Source organism: Equus asinus, chromosome 5 (genome assembly GCF_041296235.1).
Source record: "Equus asinus isolate D_3611 breed Donkey chromosome 5, EquAss-T2T_v2, whole genome shotgun sequence".
NCBI lineage: Eukaryota > Metazoa > Chordata > Mammalia > Perissodactyla > Equidae > Equus > Equus asinus.
Window position 1 is genome coordinate 73,180,880 of NC_091794.1, and position 21,136 is coordinate 73,202,015.

At 40.2% G+C, this 21,136-nt stretch overlaps 1 protein-coding gene across 5 annotated transcripts in view; it reads left to right on the forward strand.

The window, feature by feature from the left end:
- The window catches only part of FAF1 (Fas associated factor 1), a 472,685-nt gene that overhangs the window by 920 nt on the left and 450,629 nt on the right, over nucleotides 1-21,136 (forward strand). The window contains exons 1-2 of one of the 5 annotated variants that reach the window (XM_044770761.2): nucleotides 5,210-5,402; nucleotides 14,790-14,891. In XM_044770761.2, the coding sequence (XP_044626696.1) occupies nucleotides 5,358-5,402; nucleotides 14,790-14,891 (147 nt within the window). In that variant the 5' untranslated portion in view covers nucleotides 5,210-5,357. Of the gene's footprint in view, nucleotides 1-2,406; nucleotides 2,529-5,033; nucleotides 5,403-14,789; nucleotides 14,892-21,136 lie in introns of those variants that run through there. The other 4 variants (XM_044770763.2, XM_044770762.2, XM_070509959.1 and 1 more) reach the window with 4 other exon arrangements.

Below are 21,136 nucleotides of genomic sequence, written 5' to 3' on the forward strand. Positions count from 1 at the left end.
TAATACAATTAGACTATTCTTGCAACTTACGCTGTAATTTTTTAGCACAGCTAGAGGGTGTGATGACATAGTAGCACTGTTGGCTGATAAGAGATAACTGGTATTAGTCCAATTTATGAGAGTTGTCTTCTAGCATTTATTATGGTTTCTTGGTAAGAGAAGATACTGTAGTGAGGAAGAATCTTGAACTTTACTCATTATGTAAAGTATAGGTATACATGTGTTATAATTTTCATGAAATAAAATACTTTTGCTGGATATTTGAGTAAATAAAACTTATGGTAATTTAAGATGCATGGAGAGCTGGATTAAGATTTTTAGAGGTCCTAAACACTGAAAAGATTTTAATGTCCCACCACCCCACGTCATATGTAAATAAAAATAAAACAAACTAAAAAAATAAGTGTAAAGAAGCCCAACAAAGTTCTGATTTTTCCCATAATGACTACTTCAATGCTTTGGCTGAAATATTAAATTCTTTAAAGAAGTTTTTGTTTTGTTTACTCTGACATTACTGGTGCTCTAAAGAAGATGCTTAATCTGCTTATTTTGTAAACCAGAGCCAGCAGCACGTTAAGTTACTGTCTTAGTTCAGAGATCATAAGTAAGCCCTACAAAGTACCTCCAGTGAAAAGTTAATATTTACTGAGTGCTAGTTCACTGAAATAGATTCAAAAGTAGCTCTGCCCTCAATGAGCTTACATTCTAACATGGTGTACAAGAAAGATTCACAGTTAGGCATCTATTGTACTGAAAGTAGTGGTTTCTCTTTTAACATAGCAATGACATGTTTCTCAAACATTGAAATAGAGGCTTTCTAGTTGGATATTAAATACTAGCAGTCATGGAAATTTTTTTTTCAGCAGTTCATACTCATTTTGAAGGGTATAGAAATATAATCAAATTATTTTGTGCTTTTCCCTCATTGACTCAAGTATGCATAGTTTCTGAATGATTAACTTGTGGAAACGTGTATGTAGTATTTACAGTTTCTTTACCTAGTCTCATTGCTGTGTTTACAGATCCAACAGAGGTGGAAAACAGATTGGTACTCTCAGGGGACCTTTTTATCATTTCATACTCGTGGCTTTTGCATTTTATTTCCGAGATTCAGCAGGCTTTTTCATATAGGTACTCACACCAGTTATGAAAGGCTTTTTGTGAAGTAAGAAAAAAAAAATGCCCAGTAAGCAACTGAAAAGCTTAAACATAATAGCAACAATATTTGTATGGTGTTTCATGGTTATAATATGTGATGCACACATCATTTAACAACTCTCTGAGGTAAATATAATTATCCCCATTTTTCAGGTAAAGGAATTGAAACATAGAAATTGTGAATTAAAGCCAGGAAGTAGTGGATATAGGATTTGAACTCAGATATTGAGGCCCCAAATCTTATGCCTTTCCATTATTTAAGAGTCCAGGATTAGGCACCAGATTCCTAAAGAACATTAAATCATTAGATGAAATATATTTTTGGTTACTTAAGGGTGGGTCTAACTCTGTAGCAACATTAATCTTTTTATGAATTACTAAAAAGCTTGGTTAACTTAATCAAAGGATCAAGTTAATACCACCAGTAAGAAGTCATGTTGATATCATGTGTCCCTGATATGATATGATGTGGACACATCACTTCTGTGGTGTCCTTACCCCAAATCCATAAACTCAGTATAATTTTGAGAAAACATTAGACAAACCCAAATTGACGGACATTCTGTAAAGTTCCTAACCACTACCCTTCACGTGTCAAGACCAAGAAACTGTCACAGATTGGACGAGGCTAGGGAAACATAAGGACTAAATGTGATATGGTATTCTGGATTGGCCCTTGAAACAGAAAAAGGACATTAATGTAAAAGCCTAAATAGCGTCTCTAGAATATAGTTAATAGTATTGTACCAATATTAATTTCTTAGTTTTGATAGCTGTACGATGGTTATGTAAGATGGTAGTATTAGAAGAAGCTGGATAAAAGGTAAACTATTTTTTTGCAACTATATAACCTTGCAACTATTCCAAAAATCTAAAGTTACTGCAAATAAAAATTTAGCAAAATACAAATAAGCTTTGGTACATACATTTGAAAGAAAGATGAAATAAAAGTTCCTTTTAAAATAGTAATGGTAAGGTAAATGAACATGAAATTCTAGAAAAAGATCTATATTTGAATTAGGCAGAGCTCCATAAATTAATGCAGTGGACCAACTATGAGAATGGATAGATTACAATTATTTTTATTTGCTCATGCTTATGTACAGAGAATCTCTGTACATTTTTATTCTCTCAATTTGTGACACAGAAATGAAATTGTTTTTCTTAAGGAAGCAATTCTGGGGAAATGAAAAATGAATTATTTTTTTCTCTTAATTATTTATTTTTCTTTTATTCCTTTCTCTGTAGTGGACAATTCCTCTGTATGCTGGGTATCCAACCATGAATAGTTAGGTCTAGAGAAGAACCAGCCTCTTCAGGAACTATATAAGCTTTGCAGCATGGAGGGTGAATTGCAGGGAGGCAATAGGGTAAGTGGAAAGAGCACTAATTTTGACCTAGCCTTGAATCCTACTAGGCTGTCACTTTGTAGCATGACTTTGGGCAAATTCTTAGCTTCTCAGAGCATTTTTTTATTCTGTAAAATGGTTGTTATAAGAATTAAATGAAATAAGGTATGTAAAGTACCTGTGTAGATGAGACACCCAATAAAAATTAATAAATTCAAAAGTATTGATTATTATTATGTACCTAAGACTTTGCTGTGTATGAACTATGGTGAATATAAAAATACCTGGATGAAATGGCTTATTATCTCAAGGAACTTTCAACATTTGGGGAGAAATTAAAACATGCTTAGATGAAACAATTAGAGAAAAAAATTACAGAATTTACCAGCGCACTAAATTGTGTTGTAAAGATAGTCAAAGCAATGATTAGAAGGGAGACAAATCCTTGTTGGCTTAAGTTTTATGAAAAAGGTGGCCCTGAGAAAAGCATTTAGGAATTAGTATACAGAGTAATAGCAACTAATATGTTTGGAGAGCTTTAAGGTTTCTCAAGAGTTTTCACGAGCATATATCACTCAATATTCACAATCACTATGAGGTAAGTTTTATAAGCTCATTTTAGAAATAAACAAATTGAGACTCCAAGAGGTTTTGTCAAGGGGCAGAGTTAGAACTCAAGCCTAGAAATGCTGACTGTGAAATCTATGCTCATTTTGTAAAAATATTTTATATTTTCCATGCATTTTCGTAATTGTTTTCTCATCACCTGAAATAGTCATGTCAGAAGCTAAAGTCAGAGAGACTAAGTGACCCATCCAAGTTCCTCCAGCTAATTAGATGGGAAAGTGGTTCTAGAACCCATATGCCTGAATGTCTAGGGTATTCTTCCCATCTGTCTACATTACCACATTGTTTTAATTTCCAGGTGGAGAGAAGGGAGGGAGAAGGGGAGCAGCAGTGAATTTGAACGGGCTTTGAAGTATATACATGTCATCACAGAGAAAAACCTCAACTTTTCAGAGCTGCGTTAATTCTGGTGACTTAATTATGGACAATAATTTGCCTGCCCTTTGCTGAGAATGACATATATGAATGGAGCAACTGAATTGTCACACTTAAATTGTTGGTACTTTTTCACCTCATGATTCACCTTTGTGCTTTATTTTGGAATTACTTCCTGAGGGATGGCAATTAAATAAGACACTTTAATTAATGTGACTATGGAGGGTTCTATCCCTTATCTAGCTAATTCTGGTCTTAATACAGATTATCACATGAGAGTTGTAGCTCAGAGTATTTTAATTTAAAGAAAACACACAGAATAAATCTAGATCTTTAGAACACCATAGTGCTCTTCTTTGTGTGAAGGGAACAAAAAGACCTAGGCCTTGATTCTATATGGTGACTTCACTAGTATTTCTTTTAACTCTGCAGCACAAAAATCAACAATCTTATTTCACACTTTCAGGATTTTGTATACTTTCCAAGGCGAGTAAGTGCTCTATTACAGTCCCGAAGATAGTATTTTCCCAGGTCAAAGTTAAACATATTCCACCGTCACTCTTCTTCCAGCTGGGATGACAAACTGTCACACTTCATTGTACATAGTCTTTGGCTATTCTTGGCTCAGAGCCTGCCAATTTATGACCATAAGTTGAAACTTTTAGTAATTGGTATTTCAGTATAATTTCTTCACTTACGAAAGTACTTTAAATAGACTGACCATATTCAAAGCTGGACTCAAGTTTTCCCCATTTGTAAGATGTCTCAGGTCTAAAAAGTAAGTGTGCTGCAGGAATAGAAACGTTTTTATTTCTCATAACTAACAAAAAAATGCGCATCTTTTTCTTGGGGGTTGAAATTCTCACCTTTTTTAGCTTCCATGTCTCTCCCAAGTCTACCGTGGGAGTCTGGTTACTTCTGTGTTACTGAGAGTCCGAGGCTGCAGGCGTCAGGGGTCTGGGGATCGAGTGTGGCAGCGTGTAAGCGGGTTTTGACAGTGAGGTTGAGCATAGAGACAGTATATGAAGTTGTATTTTGGTGAAATTTTGTTAGAGAAAATGGATATTTATGAAATGCTGTTAGACGGGTTGTGAGAGTGTGTTGAGATCATTTGTGAGGCTTGATGCGTACGTGTATGACTATGTAGCCACGTAAGGCGCAGAACCCGATCCCCGCCCCAGCCTGCGGGCGGCGGTACCCCGAGGCCTTTGCTTAATTCCAAACCGGAATAACCTGTTGCGGGACTTCAAGCTCCCGCAGTTGCAGGTTGGCGTTCCGGCCGGCGGCGCGCAGATCTCCGCCCGGTAGTCGCGCGCCCAGAGCTTGACAGGAGGGCAGTCACGTGGCAGCCGCAAAGCGGCGCTTTGCGACCTCGATGACAGGCAAAATGTGCGACAGCCGTGGCGCTGGCCAACCAGGGGCGGAGGCGGCGGCTAGGGAGGAAGCGGAGGAGGCGGAGGCGGCCGTGGCGTTCGCCCGCCTGCTCGTTCGCTCGGTTTCCCCGCCCCCCGGCTCGCAGCCGCTGAAGGGAGCCGGGTCCGCGTTGTCGCAGCCTGCCCTCATCCTGGCCGGCGGCAGTAAGATCAGACCCGCATCCCGACCAACATCCCTGTCGTGGCGGCTGCGTCGCGGGCTCCGTGAGGCGCAGGCGGGCGGCCCGGGCGCCTGAAGGTTACCAAGTGCATGAGCGCCTAGCCTCCCGCGCTGCCCCGCCCGCCGGCCCGCCGGCCCGCCCGCCAGCCCCTCGGCGCCCGGCGGCGGCGGCGGCGGCGGCGACGGCCGCAGGAGGCGCCGTCTCCCTCCCAGGTGCGCGCTTCGCTCCCGGAGCCGCGGAACTCGGCGGCCGCCATGGCGTCCAACATGGACCGGGAGATGATCCTGGCGGATTTTCAGGTGAAGTATCTGGCCCTCTTCCCCTCCCACCTCCGACCTCGTGGGTTCCCGGTGCCAGAAGGGTGGTCTCTCCCCAGCGTGCGTTTGAGCACTGCCGTGGTGTGTGGTTTGGGCTTTTATACGGTACGTGGCTTGGGGTGTGTGCGCGTGGGCGCGCGCGCGCGGGCGCGCGTGTGGTGTGTGTGTGTATGTGTGTGTGTATGTATGTGCGCGCACGCGCGCGTTGTGAGCCATGGGGGAACGTGTAATTCATATGCTATGTTGAGTGTGTGTAGTCTGTGTTAGGCACGGCTTGAATGGGATTTTTAGGGTGAAGGGTGTTTTGCTATTGGGGTTATTATGTGTGTGGACTGTGTAGTGTTTCTTGTATTATATGGGGAATGTGTAGAATTTGGGAGTATTACGTGTGGGGCTATTAAGTATGGGTGTTTTGGGTCAGGAGTTTTGGGTCGTTCCATGAGGAGAGCGTGTGCTCTATGCAGTGTGGGTATCGAGCGTGTAGTGGTGTGGGTGTGGTGTATTGTGTTAAGGGGAGAGTAAAACAGGATGATGAGGAGGTGGTGAGGGTAGCGGGGCATTGTGGTCGTTTTCAAGAAGAAATAAACGTTTGAGAGTTTCATGCTTTATTGGAATCTTTGGAGGGTAGGAAGATGAGGAGGAGGTAAATAGTTTGTGTATATATATATATACCAAAGTATCTTTGCAGAGAATTGACAAATTGCAGCTTGACAAATTGCCAATTCAAATTTGCGGATTCCTCTCCCCTACAGATTTGAATTGTGTGGTTGATGTCCTTCTCCAGGAATAATTTAAAGGATAAGCAAAGGTTATTCCCTTACTGAACCCAACTGTAGTGAGACTAGCATACAAGTGTCTTGAAAGTGGAGCTGTATGAATCATGAAGACTTGAAGTTAGAACTAATTCCTTGTGAACACCGCTTTTGCCTTTTGATGTTTGGGAAAGAAGATATTGTAGTGATATATTTTTAACCATTCATTTTGGCATTAACTTAGAAGCTATGTTATGTATAGGCAGACTTTTCCCTCTTTTTTAACAGTCACCGTTGCACTAGATCTAGCGTAGTAGGCAGTATTTTTCCTTACTGTGTAGTGTTTCGTGTATTACATGGGGAATGTGTAGTATTTGGGGGTATTACGTGTGGGGCTATTAAGTATGGGTGTTTTGGGTCAGGAGTTTTGGGTCGTTCCATGAGGAGAGCGTGTGCTCTATGCAGTGTGGGTATCGAGCGTGTAGTGGTGTGGGTGTGGTGTATTGTGTTAAGGGGAGAGTAAAACAGGATGATGAGGAGGTGGTGAGGGTAGCGGGGCATTGTGGTCGTTTTCAAGAAGAAATAAACGTTTGAGAGTTTCATGCTTTATTGGAATCTTTGGAGGGTAGGAAGATGAGGAGGAGGTAAATAGTTTGTGTATATATATATATACCAAAGTATCTTTGCAGAGAATTGACAAATTGCAGCTTGACAAATTGCCAATTCAAATTTGCGGATTCCTCTCCCCTACAGATTTGAATTGTGTGGTTGATGTCCTTCTCCAGGAATAATTTAAAGGATAAGCAAAGGTTATTCCCTTACTGAACCCAACTGTAGTGAGACTAGCATACAAGTGTCTTGAAAGTGGAGCTGTATGAATCATGAAGACTTGAAGTTAGAACTAATTCCTTGTGAACACCGCTTTTGCCTTTTGATGTTTGGGAAAGAAGATATTGTAGTGATATATTTTTAACCATTCATTTTGGCATTAACTTAGAAGCTATGTTATGTATAGGCAGACTTTTCCCTCTTTTTTAACAGTCACCGTTGCACTAGATCTAGCGTAGTAGGCAGTATTTTTCCTTACTGTGTAGTGTTTCGTCTATTACATGGGGAATGTGTAGTATTTGGGGGTATTAAGTGTGGGGCTATTAAGTATGGGTGTTTTGGGTCAGGAGTTTTGGGTCGTTCCATGAGGGTCTCTCCTTACTGAGACTTTGTTGGGCTTTTCTTCTCTCTCTGATTTTTTAAGTTCCTTATTTTTACAACTTAATATTCTGCTGGCCATTTCCAGAGTTTGATCTTCTGGTTACCCAGTGGTATCTGATATATTACGAATATGCATATATCTGAATTTGATTATACTGTAATTCCCAACTCAGACAAGAAGAAGGGTTATGAAAATAAAAGTTGACCACAAGATTTTGGTGTTTTGTAGGATTAAGATTGGCATGAGATTTTTTGTCTGTCTTAAATTGTTCTTCTTTTTCATTCTCCACTTCAATCTTTTATCTAATGTGAAATTCACTTGTGTGAAAAAGAGCTCTTTATTTCTAGGAATAGTTTTATCCTGTTATAAAATTGTTATGTTCTGATAGGAATGGCTTTAGACAATAACAAAAGGTGTAGTTTAGTTCATTAAAAGCTTTAAGGTAATTATAACTTTGTTTTGATTTCACTAAACTTTTTACTTCCTCTAATAACTTGTAGCTGCTTGCTGTCTTATTTTTTGTGACATTATGCTTACTGTGAACCTTATATTGGCCAAGGACAGGAAATTTAGGATTCTTGTACTCGGAGGCAAAGTAAGATTTTTTGACAAGCATTTGGGCTTTTATTTTGATCATATTAGTATATTCTAATAAGTTTTTCTCTTCAAACCAATAGCAATGCAATGAACAGTTGTTTGCCAAATGGTGAGAGTTAATTTCATATTGTCACGTAGGTAAGAGGACAGTATTGGTAGAATAAAATTATTTAAAAAACTATGCACATGTTAAGCGCATTAGCCTTTTGTGTGTTTAGAAACCTTGTATTCCTCTTACAAATGATGATGCCAGATCCGTTTGCTTTTGTGGACTTAATTTTAAAATTGATTATTCTTCCTATTTTTTAATATTATGCAAAATTTTTATACGATTAAAAATAAGCATTTATCTAGTTATCAGAAACCAGGTAATGTATGTTAAAGATTGCAGCTCAAGACTTGGAATGTAAATACTTGGAATGTAAATACTTGGATGATACTGGTTTCATCTATAACTGGGCAAATCAGCTTCCCCAACCAAAAATGAATATAGTGACACTATAGTCTATTTACTTCATATGATTGTGAAAATTAATAATATTTTTGAGAGCTCAGTGCTGCCTTTGTAGAAAGGGACGTGATTTTTAAATGTGATTAGATTTTAAAAATAAATAAGTTTCAGATTTTGATAATTGCTAGATAATAGTTTCTTATAAATACAATGTCTAAGTATGGAAAAGGTTTTGGGAAGGATTTTTGTGTTCTCTTTAACTATTTCAACTCAATATATTGAGAAAAGACTTCTGTTGAAATCAGTGGAGGAGTGGATAACTATCATATGAGGTAAATAGAATATTATTTTGCTATGTTCACTTTTGGGTCGGGAAAGTGACTTACACAGTTGTAAAAGAAACCAGTATCGTCCAAGTATTCACATACCAAGTCTTGAAGTATAATTTTAAAAATAAATTACCTGGTTTCTTATAACTGGATAAGTAGTGGATGGAAGATTACAGCTCAGACTTAATGGGATGGGTTGGGGACTTTGTAGATGAGTGAGCTCATTACAAGCAAATATATTCCAAATGGTCTTCTAAAAGATTTTTCCCTCAAATAAAAGCAGCTCTCAATTAAAAAAATTTTTAAATTGTGGTGAAAAACACACAACGTAAAGTTTGCTGTCTTAACTGTTTTTAAGTGTCCAGTTCAGTGGCATTAAGTACCTTCACATTGTTCTTTAGCTATCACCACCATCCATCTCCAGAATTCTTTATCTTGCGAAACTTTAACTCTCTGCCCAGTAAACAATAACTTCCCATTCTTCCCTCTCCATAGCCCCTGGCAACCACCATTCTACTTTCCGTTTATGAAGATGAATATTCTAGGTGCCTCATATGAGTGGAATCATATGGTCTTTATCTGTTTGTGATGGGCTGATTTCACTTAGCATAATGTCCCCAATATTCATCCATGTTATAGCATGTGTCAGATTTTCCTTCATTTTTAAGGCTGAATAATATTCCATTTTACTATGTATATAACACGTTTTGTTTATCCATTCCTCTGTTGATGGACACTTTTTTCCCTGTTTTGGCTATTGTGAATCCTTAATGCTGCTATGAACATGAGTGTACAAATACCTGTTAAGAGTCCCTGCTTTCAATTCTTTTGGGTATATACCCAGAAGTGGGATTACTGGATCACATGAAATTTTTATTTTTCATTTTTTGAGGACTGCCGTACTGTTTTCCGTAGTTGCTGCACTACCAAAATTTTGAAGGGAGAGAATGACAGCATCCTGTTTAATAAACTATTTGCAAATTCAGCTCTGAGCAAATGAGTGTAGAATTTGGAATAGTCCAACAAAAATCAGCTTTAAATGTACATGGTGTTAGCATAGCATGTTACTGGTAGAGGAATGAGTAGAGTAGTACACCTACAGTTCTGGCTGGCCCGAGCCAGGAGGGGGTGTAAAGGAATTTCCTGGGTATAAAAAACAGGCAGGCATTGATGAATCATGAGAATTCTTTTTCTTTCTTAATGTCTTTTTATAACAAAGAGATGCATTCAGGTGAAAGTTCCAAATCTTGTTCTTTTTTTAATTGTAGAATTCTTTAACTCTATTTTTTTTCAGGTTGAGGTGAAGAGCAAAAATCATTTGATCAAAGACACTTTTGAGATCATATTTGGTTTGCTTACAAATGTAAAAATAGTTATCCAAACAGAATTGCAGTTGCTATCAAATGATTTCAGTAATATTAGTTGTCTTTTACTTTGGGTCTAGATGAACGAAAATTGAGTCTTCTCTCTCCCTTAACCTTTCAATTATTGTCGTACCAAAGTCTTTTTCCTCTAAGATACATTTTTATAACATAATCTTTCTTTGGGAACAAAAAAGGTGGTGTAACCATTTTAGATTAGTCTCACTTGTTGGTCTCATATTTTTCTATTTTTATCTCTCTGTTACTGATAATATAGAGACATAGATCATAGTTCTATTCAAGTGAAGAAAAAAAAGGAACAGCCCTCACTAGTAGTAATATTTTCCTTCAGACTTTTTCAGAAACAAAACCTTATCTACCTTGCTAAAAAAGTATTCTTTCTGAACCTAGTTCCAGTGGCCACAGATTGAGTCCTTTTATTTCTTCTCTAATTTGGCATTGATTTTGAGGTTACTTCCAGTTATGTTTCCCAGACAACACAATTGTGCTTTTGTTTTTTACTCCTGGTCTTTCCAGCTAGTAATACCTTTGCTGCCTAAATTGCTTTATACATTTTCATATATATTGAATTATCACTATGGGACTTTTAAGTTTCCATTTGCCTATCAACTCCTCTGTGAAGCAGGGACTCTTCCATACACTACTGGTAAGTTACTTGTAAGTAGTTTCCGCCCCTTCGTAACACTTTTTCCTTCTAAATGAGGCTGTGAATCCCTCCTCCTCCTCTTCTTTTTTTCTTCCTGATTTGACACGAAGAGAGATCTTCTACAAGAGAAGATGCCAGACCCCGGGGGTAGAAATGGTATAGATCCAAATGGATAGGTATCCTTTGTGATGTTGTGAGGGACCAAACTAAATACCCATGAAATATCGTGTTTGTTTCTTGGGTGGGAGATTGAATACTGTGGCTGAAAGTAATTTTGTTAACACCCTTTCTTTCCTTTTTCCACTATCCTCTTTATTTATTAGAGGGACAGATCAGGTTGTTTTAGTGTTTGGATTGTTGGTCATTGGGAAAATAAAGTTTTGGCACGTGGAATAAACTTTAGTAGTGAGTGGTTAAGTGCGTGGACTTTGAGCTCAGATCACTTGGATTTAAATTACGGTTCTGCCATTCACTCATCTTGTGATCTTTGGCCATTCACTTCACAGCTCTTTGCCTCAGTTTCCCCATATGAAAAATGAGTTAATGCATGTAAAGTGATTAGAAGAGGTTTCTAACATAGAAAGTGTTCAATAAATTTTAGCTGTTATTTTCATTTTTGACAATTTTAAGGTACATACTTGTTCTCTGCAGGGGACTTCAGAGGTCATCTATTTCCAGCTTCTCATTTTTCCTTTTATGGAAATTGAGACCCAGAAAAAGGAAGTGACTTGTCTAAGGTCGTGAGTTGGTTTGAAACAAAGATTTTGTCCAGGTACACGTAAGAATGTTCATTTTTTAGCTTGTTTTGTCAGATAGCTGGAATTCTAGAGGAAAACAAGACCCATCATTCAGAAATTTCTCCAAATGATAAAACTTACACATAAAATAAATGAACAGTGCCTAGTGTATAGCAGACATGCTAGAAAGAAGGAAGTTGGGGGGTAGGTAGTGGTGGTGATGGCTGGCACTTTGTCTGGTCATTCCTAGTCTACCATTCACCCTAGTCTAGTGCCATGCTTCTAAGCTCATGAAAAGTGTTTAGCTTCGTTGAGTGTGGTGGGCTTGATGCCTGATTCCCAGACGTTTTATGGATTCTGTAGGTCAAGGGTCAGGAAACTATAGCCTGGAAGCTGGCTGCCTGTTTTGCACATAAAGATTTGTTGGAACGCAGCCACACCCATTCATTTACCTGTTGTCTGTGATTGCTTTCTTGCTGCAGTGACAGAGGTGAGTAGTTGAGACAGAGACTTTATGGACCACAGGCCTAAAATATCTACTATCTGGGCCTTTAAGATATAGTTATTCCTCCCTGCCCCCAGTGAATCCAGTACTTTTCTTTCTAGATTTTAGTAACTGCAAAGTGCTAAGACATTTGGATGCCTCACAGGTAGCATTATATGATTACACCTCCATAGGAGGCAGTTGTTAGAGCATTGCGCTTAGGCAGACTAGAGCTCTGTTTTTTTTGTTTTCCCTGTGGTTCTCAGAGCAAGTCATTTTATCCTTTCTGGGTTTCAGTTTTTCAGTCTATAAATGCAGATCTCCCTAGAGCCATATCTATCTGAAAACAGAAGACTGGGCTAGATAAGGTATTCAGAGTCTGGATAATCACTTGGCAGCAATGGGGTTGAGTACATTCAGTTATAATTTAGGTAATTGATCTAGACTAGGGTTCTGCAAACTACATCCTGAGAGCCAAACTACTGTCTGTTTTTGTCAATAAAGGCTTATTGGAAGACAGTCATGCATATTTATTTACATATTGTCTCTGGCCATTTTTGCCCTCAATAGCAGAATTGAGTAGTTGATTGCATGGCCTGCAAAGCCTAAAGTGTTTACTCTGCCCCTTACAGGGAGGTTTGCTGATCCCTGATCTAGATCAGTGGTTTTCACTTGTGGGTGATTTCTGTTCTCCGGGGAACATTAGGCAATGTCTAGAGACATTTTTGGCTCACACAACAGGGGGGTGCTACTGGCATTTAGTTGGTTCAGGCCAGGGATGCTGCTAACCGTTCTATAATGCCCAAGATATCCCCCTATAATGAAGAATTATCCACCCCAAAATGTCAAGAGTGCTGAAAAACCCTGATCTAAATCAATGGATCTCAGGGGCTGGCCCCGTGGCCAAGTGGTTAAGTTTGTGTGCTCCGCTTTGGCTGCCTGGGTTTTACTGATTCGGATCCTGGGCGCAGACATGGCACCGCTCGTCAGGCCATGTTGAGGCGGCGTCCCACATACCACAACTAGGATGACCCACAACTAGAATATACAACTACCTACTGAGGGGATTTGGGGAGAAGAAGCAGAAAAAAAAAAAAAAAAGATTGGCAAAGTTTTGGCTCAGGTGTTAATCTTTAAAAAAAAATCAATCAATCAATGGATCTCAGACTTTAGCTTGCATAAGAATAATCTGGAGGGTTGCCTAGTGGTTAAGTTCAGAGTGCTCTGCTTCACTGGCCCGGGTTTGGTTCTCAGGTGCACACCTAACCGCTCTGTTAGTGGCCATGCTGTGCTGGTGGCCCACATACTAAAAAATAGAAGAAGGTTGGCATGGATGTTAGCTCAAGGCACATCTTCTTCAGCCAAAAAGAAAAAAAAAAAACAACAAAAAAACCTGGAGGGCTTGTTGAACCACAGTTTGCTGGATCCCACCCCAGAGTTTCCGATTCAGTGGATCTTGTGTGGGGTCTGCAAGTTTGCCTTTCTACTAGGTTCCCAGGTTATGCTAATGATGCTGATCCAAGGACTGCACTGGAGAACAGTTGATCTAGATGACTTTTGAAGTTACATCCATTCCAGTGGTTCTTTGATTTTGTGATCTTAAGTACTGTTAACATTTGTATGACTTAGGAAGATTGAGTATATGAGTATAGACATGATGTTCAGTAGAATGTGCTGTTTCATGACTCTGTGCCTTTGAACTCTTATTTTTCGTGTCCCTTTGGAAAACTTCATTTATCTTCCAAAACCTGAAGCCCACCTTTTGCTTATAATTTCAGTACTCTGTGCCCAGTTAGAGTTAATCATTTCTTCTTATATATCTTTTACATGTTTCTCTTCAAGTCTTATGTCAGATTGTCAGTAATCACTTTACATGTTTCTTTCACCTATCAGCAATTTGAGTGAACAACTGCCTGTGTCTTAACCATCTGTTCCTACAGTATCTAGTAAGAGGTGCTCAGTGAATATTTTTTGAAGGAATATTATGAGTATTGGCTGTTATGGTACAAATAAATAGAATAAAATTGTAAATTTTAATGTATTTTTCAAGCATCTACCATTTGCTGACATAGGATTTTGAATATTAAAATCTATTATTGAGAGAATAAAAATTGGAGTATTTTATTGAAATGAGGGTTATAACCTCAAAGTGACCCATCTGTAGAGAAGTGCACAACACTTCCCCTCTGGTTTAGCTTTTATGGAGCACTCAGTAAGGTAATGTGGCAAAATATAGGACTTGAGCCTCTGGGGGATCAGAATTTGCCACCCCAAAATATGTCTCTTTGGCTTGATTATTTTTAAGGGCAAAGACTCTGAAAGAAACTTTGACCTTTCCTCTAACTGCCTGAAAGAATTTAAGATAAAAGGCCTGTCTCCCAGGACAGGCCATGACCATAGATAACTATGGTAGACTGGGAGGATCCTTGCTAAGCCTGTTTTTATCAAAGTTCTCTCTCTGGTCACAACGTCTGTAGATGGCCCAGCAAACATTTGTTTATCAGACGTTTGCTTTTCCATCTCCATGTGAATTGCCTTCCTGCCCTTTGAAGTCCCAAACCATTACCCCCAAACTCCTCCTTTGTCTTTAGCTGAAGATGATATTTAAGGTGGTGGCTTTGGCCATTTTGTCGAGTTACTCAGTTTTCCTGGGTTTCTCCCCTGTATACATGTTATTAAACTTTGTTTGATTTTCTTCTGTTATTTTGTCTCATGTCAATTTAATTCTTAGACCGGCCAGAAGGACTTGGAGGGTAGAGAATAGTTTTTCTTTCCCTACAGTCTGGCGATGAGGATGGGATAAAACTTTACTGGCTGGACCCTGCTCACCCCTGGACTACTGCAGCTAAGAGATCCTGGATCCCTGACAAGAGCCGGCAGGAGGTAAGAGTTCTTACCACGTAGGTCTCCTGGATCTCTGTGTGCAGGGTCCAATGGAAGTGAGTGGTGAGTTTTTTTCCTTTTCTAAATTTAGATTAGCAGGAGAAAATATTGGTGAAGCTAGCTTCTTGGAAACATTGTTTTATTTTTTTCCTGTTAGTCTGTCTCATGTCAGTTTAATTCTTAGACCAGTCAGAAGGACCTAGAGGGTAGAGGAATAATTCTTTCTCCCCTCCAAGGCCCAGAACTTCGTAAAATTTGAATGCTATTACTGAATTGCTATGCGTCAATCACTCTTCCTTTTACAGTTTCACTCTCACTGTTTTTTAAGGCAGAAGTTTTAATTTCAAATCAAAATTGTTTGCCATGTTAAATCATTAGTCATAGATTTTTTTTTTAAAGATTTTATTTTTCCTTTTTCTCCCCAAAGCCCCCCGGTACATAGTTGTATATTTTTAGTTGTGGGTCCTTCTAGTTTTGGCATGTGGGATGCCGCCTCAGCATGGCTTGATGAGCGGTGCCATGTCTGTGCCCAGGATCCAAACCAGCAAAACCCTGGGCTGCTGAAGTGGAGCGCATGAACCCAACCACTTGGGTATGGGGCCGAGTCATTGATTTTAGGGTGAGTTTGAGATAACTTCCAGAAGCAGTCTGGCAAAAATAATAGGGTAATTGCACCTACCTTTATACTTATTTGTGGTTATAGAGGAATAATTGAGATAGAAAGAATGAGATGTCAAGTTGTGGTAAAGAAAAGCACAAAGATTTGCAGGCTATGTGCACCTTAATGGCTTTAAAATTAGGTTCCAGTCACCTGGTTTTTTTTGTCTCTGCAGTTCACCCTGGTTCCTGGGATTCTTTAATGATCGAGCTGTAATAGAAGAGTGTTAGTGAGAGGAAAGCTTTGTCTCTTGTGCCCTCCTGGCTCCCCCCCCCCCCGCCCCCTTTCTCCCAAGGGAAAAGTAGTGGTTGGACTTGTTTCTTTTAAAGTCAGTTTTAGTTGTATTCTTTGGCATCTAGTTAAAGTGAGGTGGAGACACAATTGAGCATTCTTATTTTAGGTTTAATGGTGGGGAATAATAACATTAGCATCTGTCCTTTGATTGCTTTGTATGTGCCAGGTACTGTGCTAGGCTCTTAACATCTAAGTTTTACAGTGACCTGTATATCCAGTGATAGAGTTCTCCATGGTTTCTGTGTGTCTTGTGAGCAGAGGCACTGACTGCTTTGGTTTTTGACTATCTTTTCAAGGATGCTTTTATAGTGAGCAGCCTTGGAAGACAGAGATAGTGTCTCTATCCCGAGCAAAGGGCAGGCATGCATAGTATCCATTTGAATAGATTTAGGTTCTCTAGGCTCCTTCCTCTTCTGGAACACAATCCACTGCCTGCGCAGGTGTCACTTGGCCTACTTTGCATCACCCTGTGGAAAATGGGACTGGGGAACTGCGTAAGGAAATGCTAATATTCTGACTACTGATATTACTATGAGTCATAATGTTCATTGTCTCCAACCCAGGAGTCTCGGTTTTCTGCCAGCACGCATGAAACTGGCAGGCTAACTTGTCAGCTTGCAAGTAGGATAAAATCTCAGATCCTTCACTGCTCTTAACAGTTTTGGCAACAAGGATGGGATGTTGACAGACACATGGCTTGCTGGAAGAGGAAGGGTGAGGGCCTCATGGGCTGGGTAACAGAATTTGAGGGAAGTTCATGGAAATTGGTAGCAACTGGAACACGTTTACCAAATTGTTAAGTGATTCTCTACTTTATTGCCTGTTAATAAGGAGGAATTAGGGAGGTGGTTGTAGACTGAGTATGAGGAAGTAGGTTCAAAGACAGCTGCCTGAACATTCCTCTGGGTGTTGCTAAGTCTCAACAACCCTCAAATTTCCTTTCTGGTAGAGGGAATTTTTTTTTTACCAGTTTGCCAGTCAGACTCAGGTTCAGACTCCCCAATGAACGACAAGTACTAAGATTTGTCCTGGCTGGGCAGAAGGTTCTGCCTCCTTTGAGACAACATTTACACATGTGTGTGCACCTGCACTTGAGTGTGAGAGGAGACAAATTTGCAAAGCTGTTAGAACTTTCACTGGTTTGTCTGGGAGATAAGATCATGGGAGTACATAATGTCTTAGGGCTCAGCCCCTCCTTTGGAGGAAGCGTTATTCCCCACTTCAGTGTCTGAAGCAAAACTACTGACTCACTGAGGTCCTCAATTCGTAGAGGTTTTCCTAACTTGGGCTTGGTTCACCAGTGGTTCAGCTAAGCTGAAACTGATTGTTTCCACTCTTCTTCTGGGACTGTTCAGCCTTGCACCAGCTATGCAGACTGATAATGGATGTGATTGCTCTGTTCAGTGGACAGAACTCAAGACTCTTCTTATAGCTCTTGCCAGAATTCTTTTTCATGAAACTTGTATTTCTACTGACCCTTGGCCTGTTGCCAATGGCCTAGCTATTTGGTCTGCCACTTGGAAACTATAGACTGGCAGATTAAAGAGCAGTTCTCTTTGAAGCTGTGAACTATGGAAACAAATTATAGCTGCTGATCAAACTGTCTGGATCACTCATGTAGATGCTCACAATAAGGGCCTGTTCTCTCATGAAACCCACTGGAATCAAGCTTCTGATAGAGCCTGCACTGCCTAGCACCAGCATTGTTGCCTGGATCCATCATCATATAAGATGTGACAGCGCATCAGCTATCATAAACTGAATGCAAAGTAAAGGACTCTATGTTTATGATGTGGAAGGTACCATTGCATGCAGACTTGTGACTCCTGCCAAAAGTTGACCTGTTTGTCACACAGTGAGAGAAGCCACGTTGCATGGGATGCAGCTCCTGCTTGGTTGGCAGATTGAATACATTAGACCTTTGACCTCTCTCTCTGAGGTATCAGTGGTGCCTTATTGCTGTTGACATGTTTTCTGGTTATGGTGTTACTGTTTCAGTCCAATTAGCTGACTGGCCACACCACTGTAGCCCTTGAAACTAATCTGTATTATGCTTTTGGGCTCTCTGGAGCATTTGCAGTCTGATGGTGGTACACTTTTTATCGCAGAGGCCACTCAACAGTAAGCTGATAGTCAGGATATCTGAGGGACCTTCCATGCTTTCTACCGTCCACAGGCATCTGGTATATGGATGAATGTTGAATGTTGGAACAGCTTCCTCCTTAGTAAGTTTGGTCACTGAATGTGGCTATCCCCAGAAAGGGATCATCTCATCTAGGTCGTTTCCTGGGTAATGATCAGGATGGAAGGGGTGGGATATAGCCCTTATACAGCCCTGTTTTGAAAATTCAGGTTTCTACCATGACCATTTCTAGGCATGATGTATCTTTTTTTCTCCTAGCAGCAACCCAGGCCTGTTGGTGTACCTTCTATGTGGTGACTTGCCGAAAGGTGGCCTAAGGGATTCGAACTTAATTCTGGTTCAGCCACCTGGATTCTCTTGTTGGGTTGAAATGGTCCTAGATCAGAAGGATAATGACCACTTAATTGAGTATGCTGCTTAGTGAGTCCCCCTGCAGTGGCCCATGTGGGTCAGTGGGGACCATAAATGGGTTTCTGTAGGTTTTATAAAAATTCTCTTGGGGTGAATGCCCCCATGGCCGAGTGGTTAAGTCCATGTGCTCCACTTTGGTGGTCCAGGGTTTCACTGGTTTGGACCCTGGGCGTGGACATGGCACCACTCATCAAGCCATGCTGAGGCGGCGTCCCACATAGCACAACCAGAGGCGCTCACAACTAGAGTATACAACTATGTGCTGGGAGTATTTGGGGAGAAGGAAAAAAAAAAAAAAGATTCGTAACCGTTGTTAGCTCAGGTGCCAATCTTTAAAAAATGAAAAAAATTCCCTTGACCCTATTGCACCTGACATTTCCAGATGAAAGGCCTGATTGTGAGTAGGAGATGATTGGAAAAAAGATGAAGTCATAGCTGCTGGAATGGGACATATTGATGTCATGGCAGTGCACGGAAAACAACAATCTCGACACCTGAGGAGGGAACACCTTAAACCCCAGAAGTTTTGGGGAAGGGAAAGACATTAATGTTCTTTGTCTTTTGGAACCACACTTGAAGCGTTCCTCATGGAGGAAAACACCCTGCTGTAGCTCTTCTAAACTGTTGCAGTCACATTAAATTTAATTGACTGCTGGGTCTGCCATCCTCCATTAGATAGCTATGATTGCCATTTGATTCTCATTCCCCTTAACCTTACTCAGAAGTCTATTGGAAACAGCAGGGGTTGGCCTCAGCTCCTGTACCTTCCTTGCAAAACACCAGTCAGTGCCTCCTGATGTCTACTCCACCCCCATCCCATACCCTTCATGCAGAGATTCTGTGGGGAAGATTACTGGTGGCCTGGACAAATGGAACAGTTTGGACTGACAGTCCTCTTCAGTCCTTTCAAAAACAAGGACTAGACACAATTATTTGAAATGGACTGAAAACCCTAAGGCCTACCACTTGGCTGGGAGGCCATGTTGGGACACAGGTTGACAGTGTCTTCTAGACTGCTGTTGGTCCCACTTGGAAGGACCCAACAATTGTAAACAATCCTCTCTTTCTAGGTGCACTATCTCTGCCCTTAGGATTGTTTTTCTTATGTGGAAGCCAGTCATTACCTTGCCTACCTCTTGCACCTTTCAGTGTTTAAGGAAACACCACCAGTAGATCTTGTAGCCCTCAGATGACTGTCAAGATGTCTCCAAAATGAGGCTATCCTTGGTTTCTTAGGGAAGCTTCCCAGACTGATGACTGATTTGTTATTTATGTGCACCCTGTGGACCGTTATCTCCATGAGGGAAGTCATTCAGTTAGAATAGGTGGTTTGAAATTTATTCCTGACATTTTAGCTTAAGTGATCAATGATACACCTTGGCCCTGGAAAGCATTCAGGTCAACCTCAACTCACTGACCAGAGTTGTTATGGATGATAAATTGCTTTGGACTTTTTCCTTGTGGGCCAAGGCAGAGTCTGTTTAAGTGTTAATACATCCTGTTGTTCTTGGATTATTGCCTTGGGCCAAGTAGAAAGGTTAATACAGAAATTTAGGGAGAAAGCCACCAGACTTTCTGAAGTAGACCTCGATGACTGGTGGAATTTCTTTATCTTATTTGGGTGTTGAACCCTGAGAAATATGGTTGAAATCAATGCTGAAGGTTAGCCTCATCCTGCTGCCTGTTGATAGCTGCCTTAATTAAATGCTGTTTGAGACAAATTGAATGGATTTAGTCCCAGCGTCTGTTAGATTAATCAGAGTGGCCTTTGGAGTGACATACTCCTGAGAAACTGTCAACAGCTGGGATAGTTAGAAGTGAGGGGTGGATATGTTGGGAGATAATTCTCTTTGTGTCTTATATTTCTGCACATCTTATGAATAGAGGCACTGATTGTTCCTGACTGTCTTTTCAAAAGCCTTGTATTGTGACCAGCCTAGATAATGTCTCCTTCCGGACCAGAGGGCGAGTTTGCTTACAGCCTGAAAGATAAGATAAAGATTCTTTCTCCCTCCAAAGCAAAGGGTAGGCATGCTTACTGTCCATTATAAAAGATTCAAGTTCCCTAAGCTCAGGGTTCCTCTCATGTAATGTAATCCACTGTGTGTGTAGATGTCATCTGGCCCACTCTGTATTACCCTGTGGGAAATGGGACTTGGGAACTGGTGCAAAAAAAAAATGCTATACTCTGGTTACTGCTATTGCTGTGAATAATAAAGTACTTTCTCCTTGACCTGGGAGTCGTGTGTCTTCGTCCAGCGTCCATGAAATTGTAACAAGTTAAATTATTAGCTTGCAAGTAAATAGAGTGAAATATTAGATCCTTCATAGTTCCTACCCCCCTGTAAGGTGAGTAATCCTTCATTTTACAGATTGATTTTGGAGATGGTAATTATAACTAGTACTACTAATGTTTACTGAGCATTACTTTCTGCTGGCTTCTGTGATAAGTGTTTTATTTGCGTTATCTAACCTAATGGATATATACCATCTGATCTGATAGCCATTCTTCTTATTCGCATTTTAAAGATGAAAATTGGAGGTGTAAAGAGGTTAAGTAATTATCTAATGACAGGTAGTCATAGCAGGGCTGGGTTTGCAACTCATGTGTGCTCTACTCCAAAGTCAAGTCTCTGATCTTATGTATCCACACTTCTCAAATGGGTGTGCTAGGGAGTACTGAAAGCTAGAGAAGAAATATGCATGTCTTCTTGTAGCACCATTTACTGGAGTAACTTA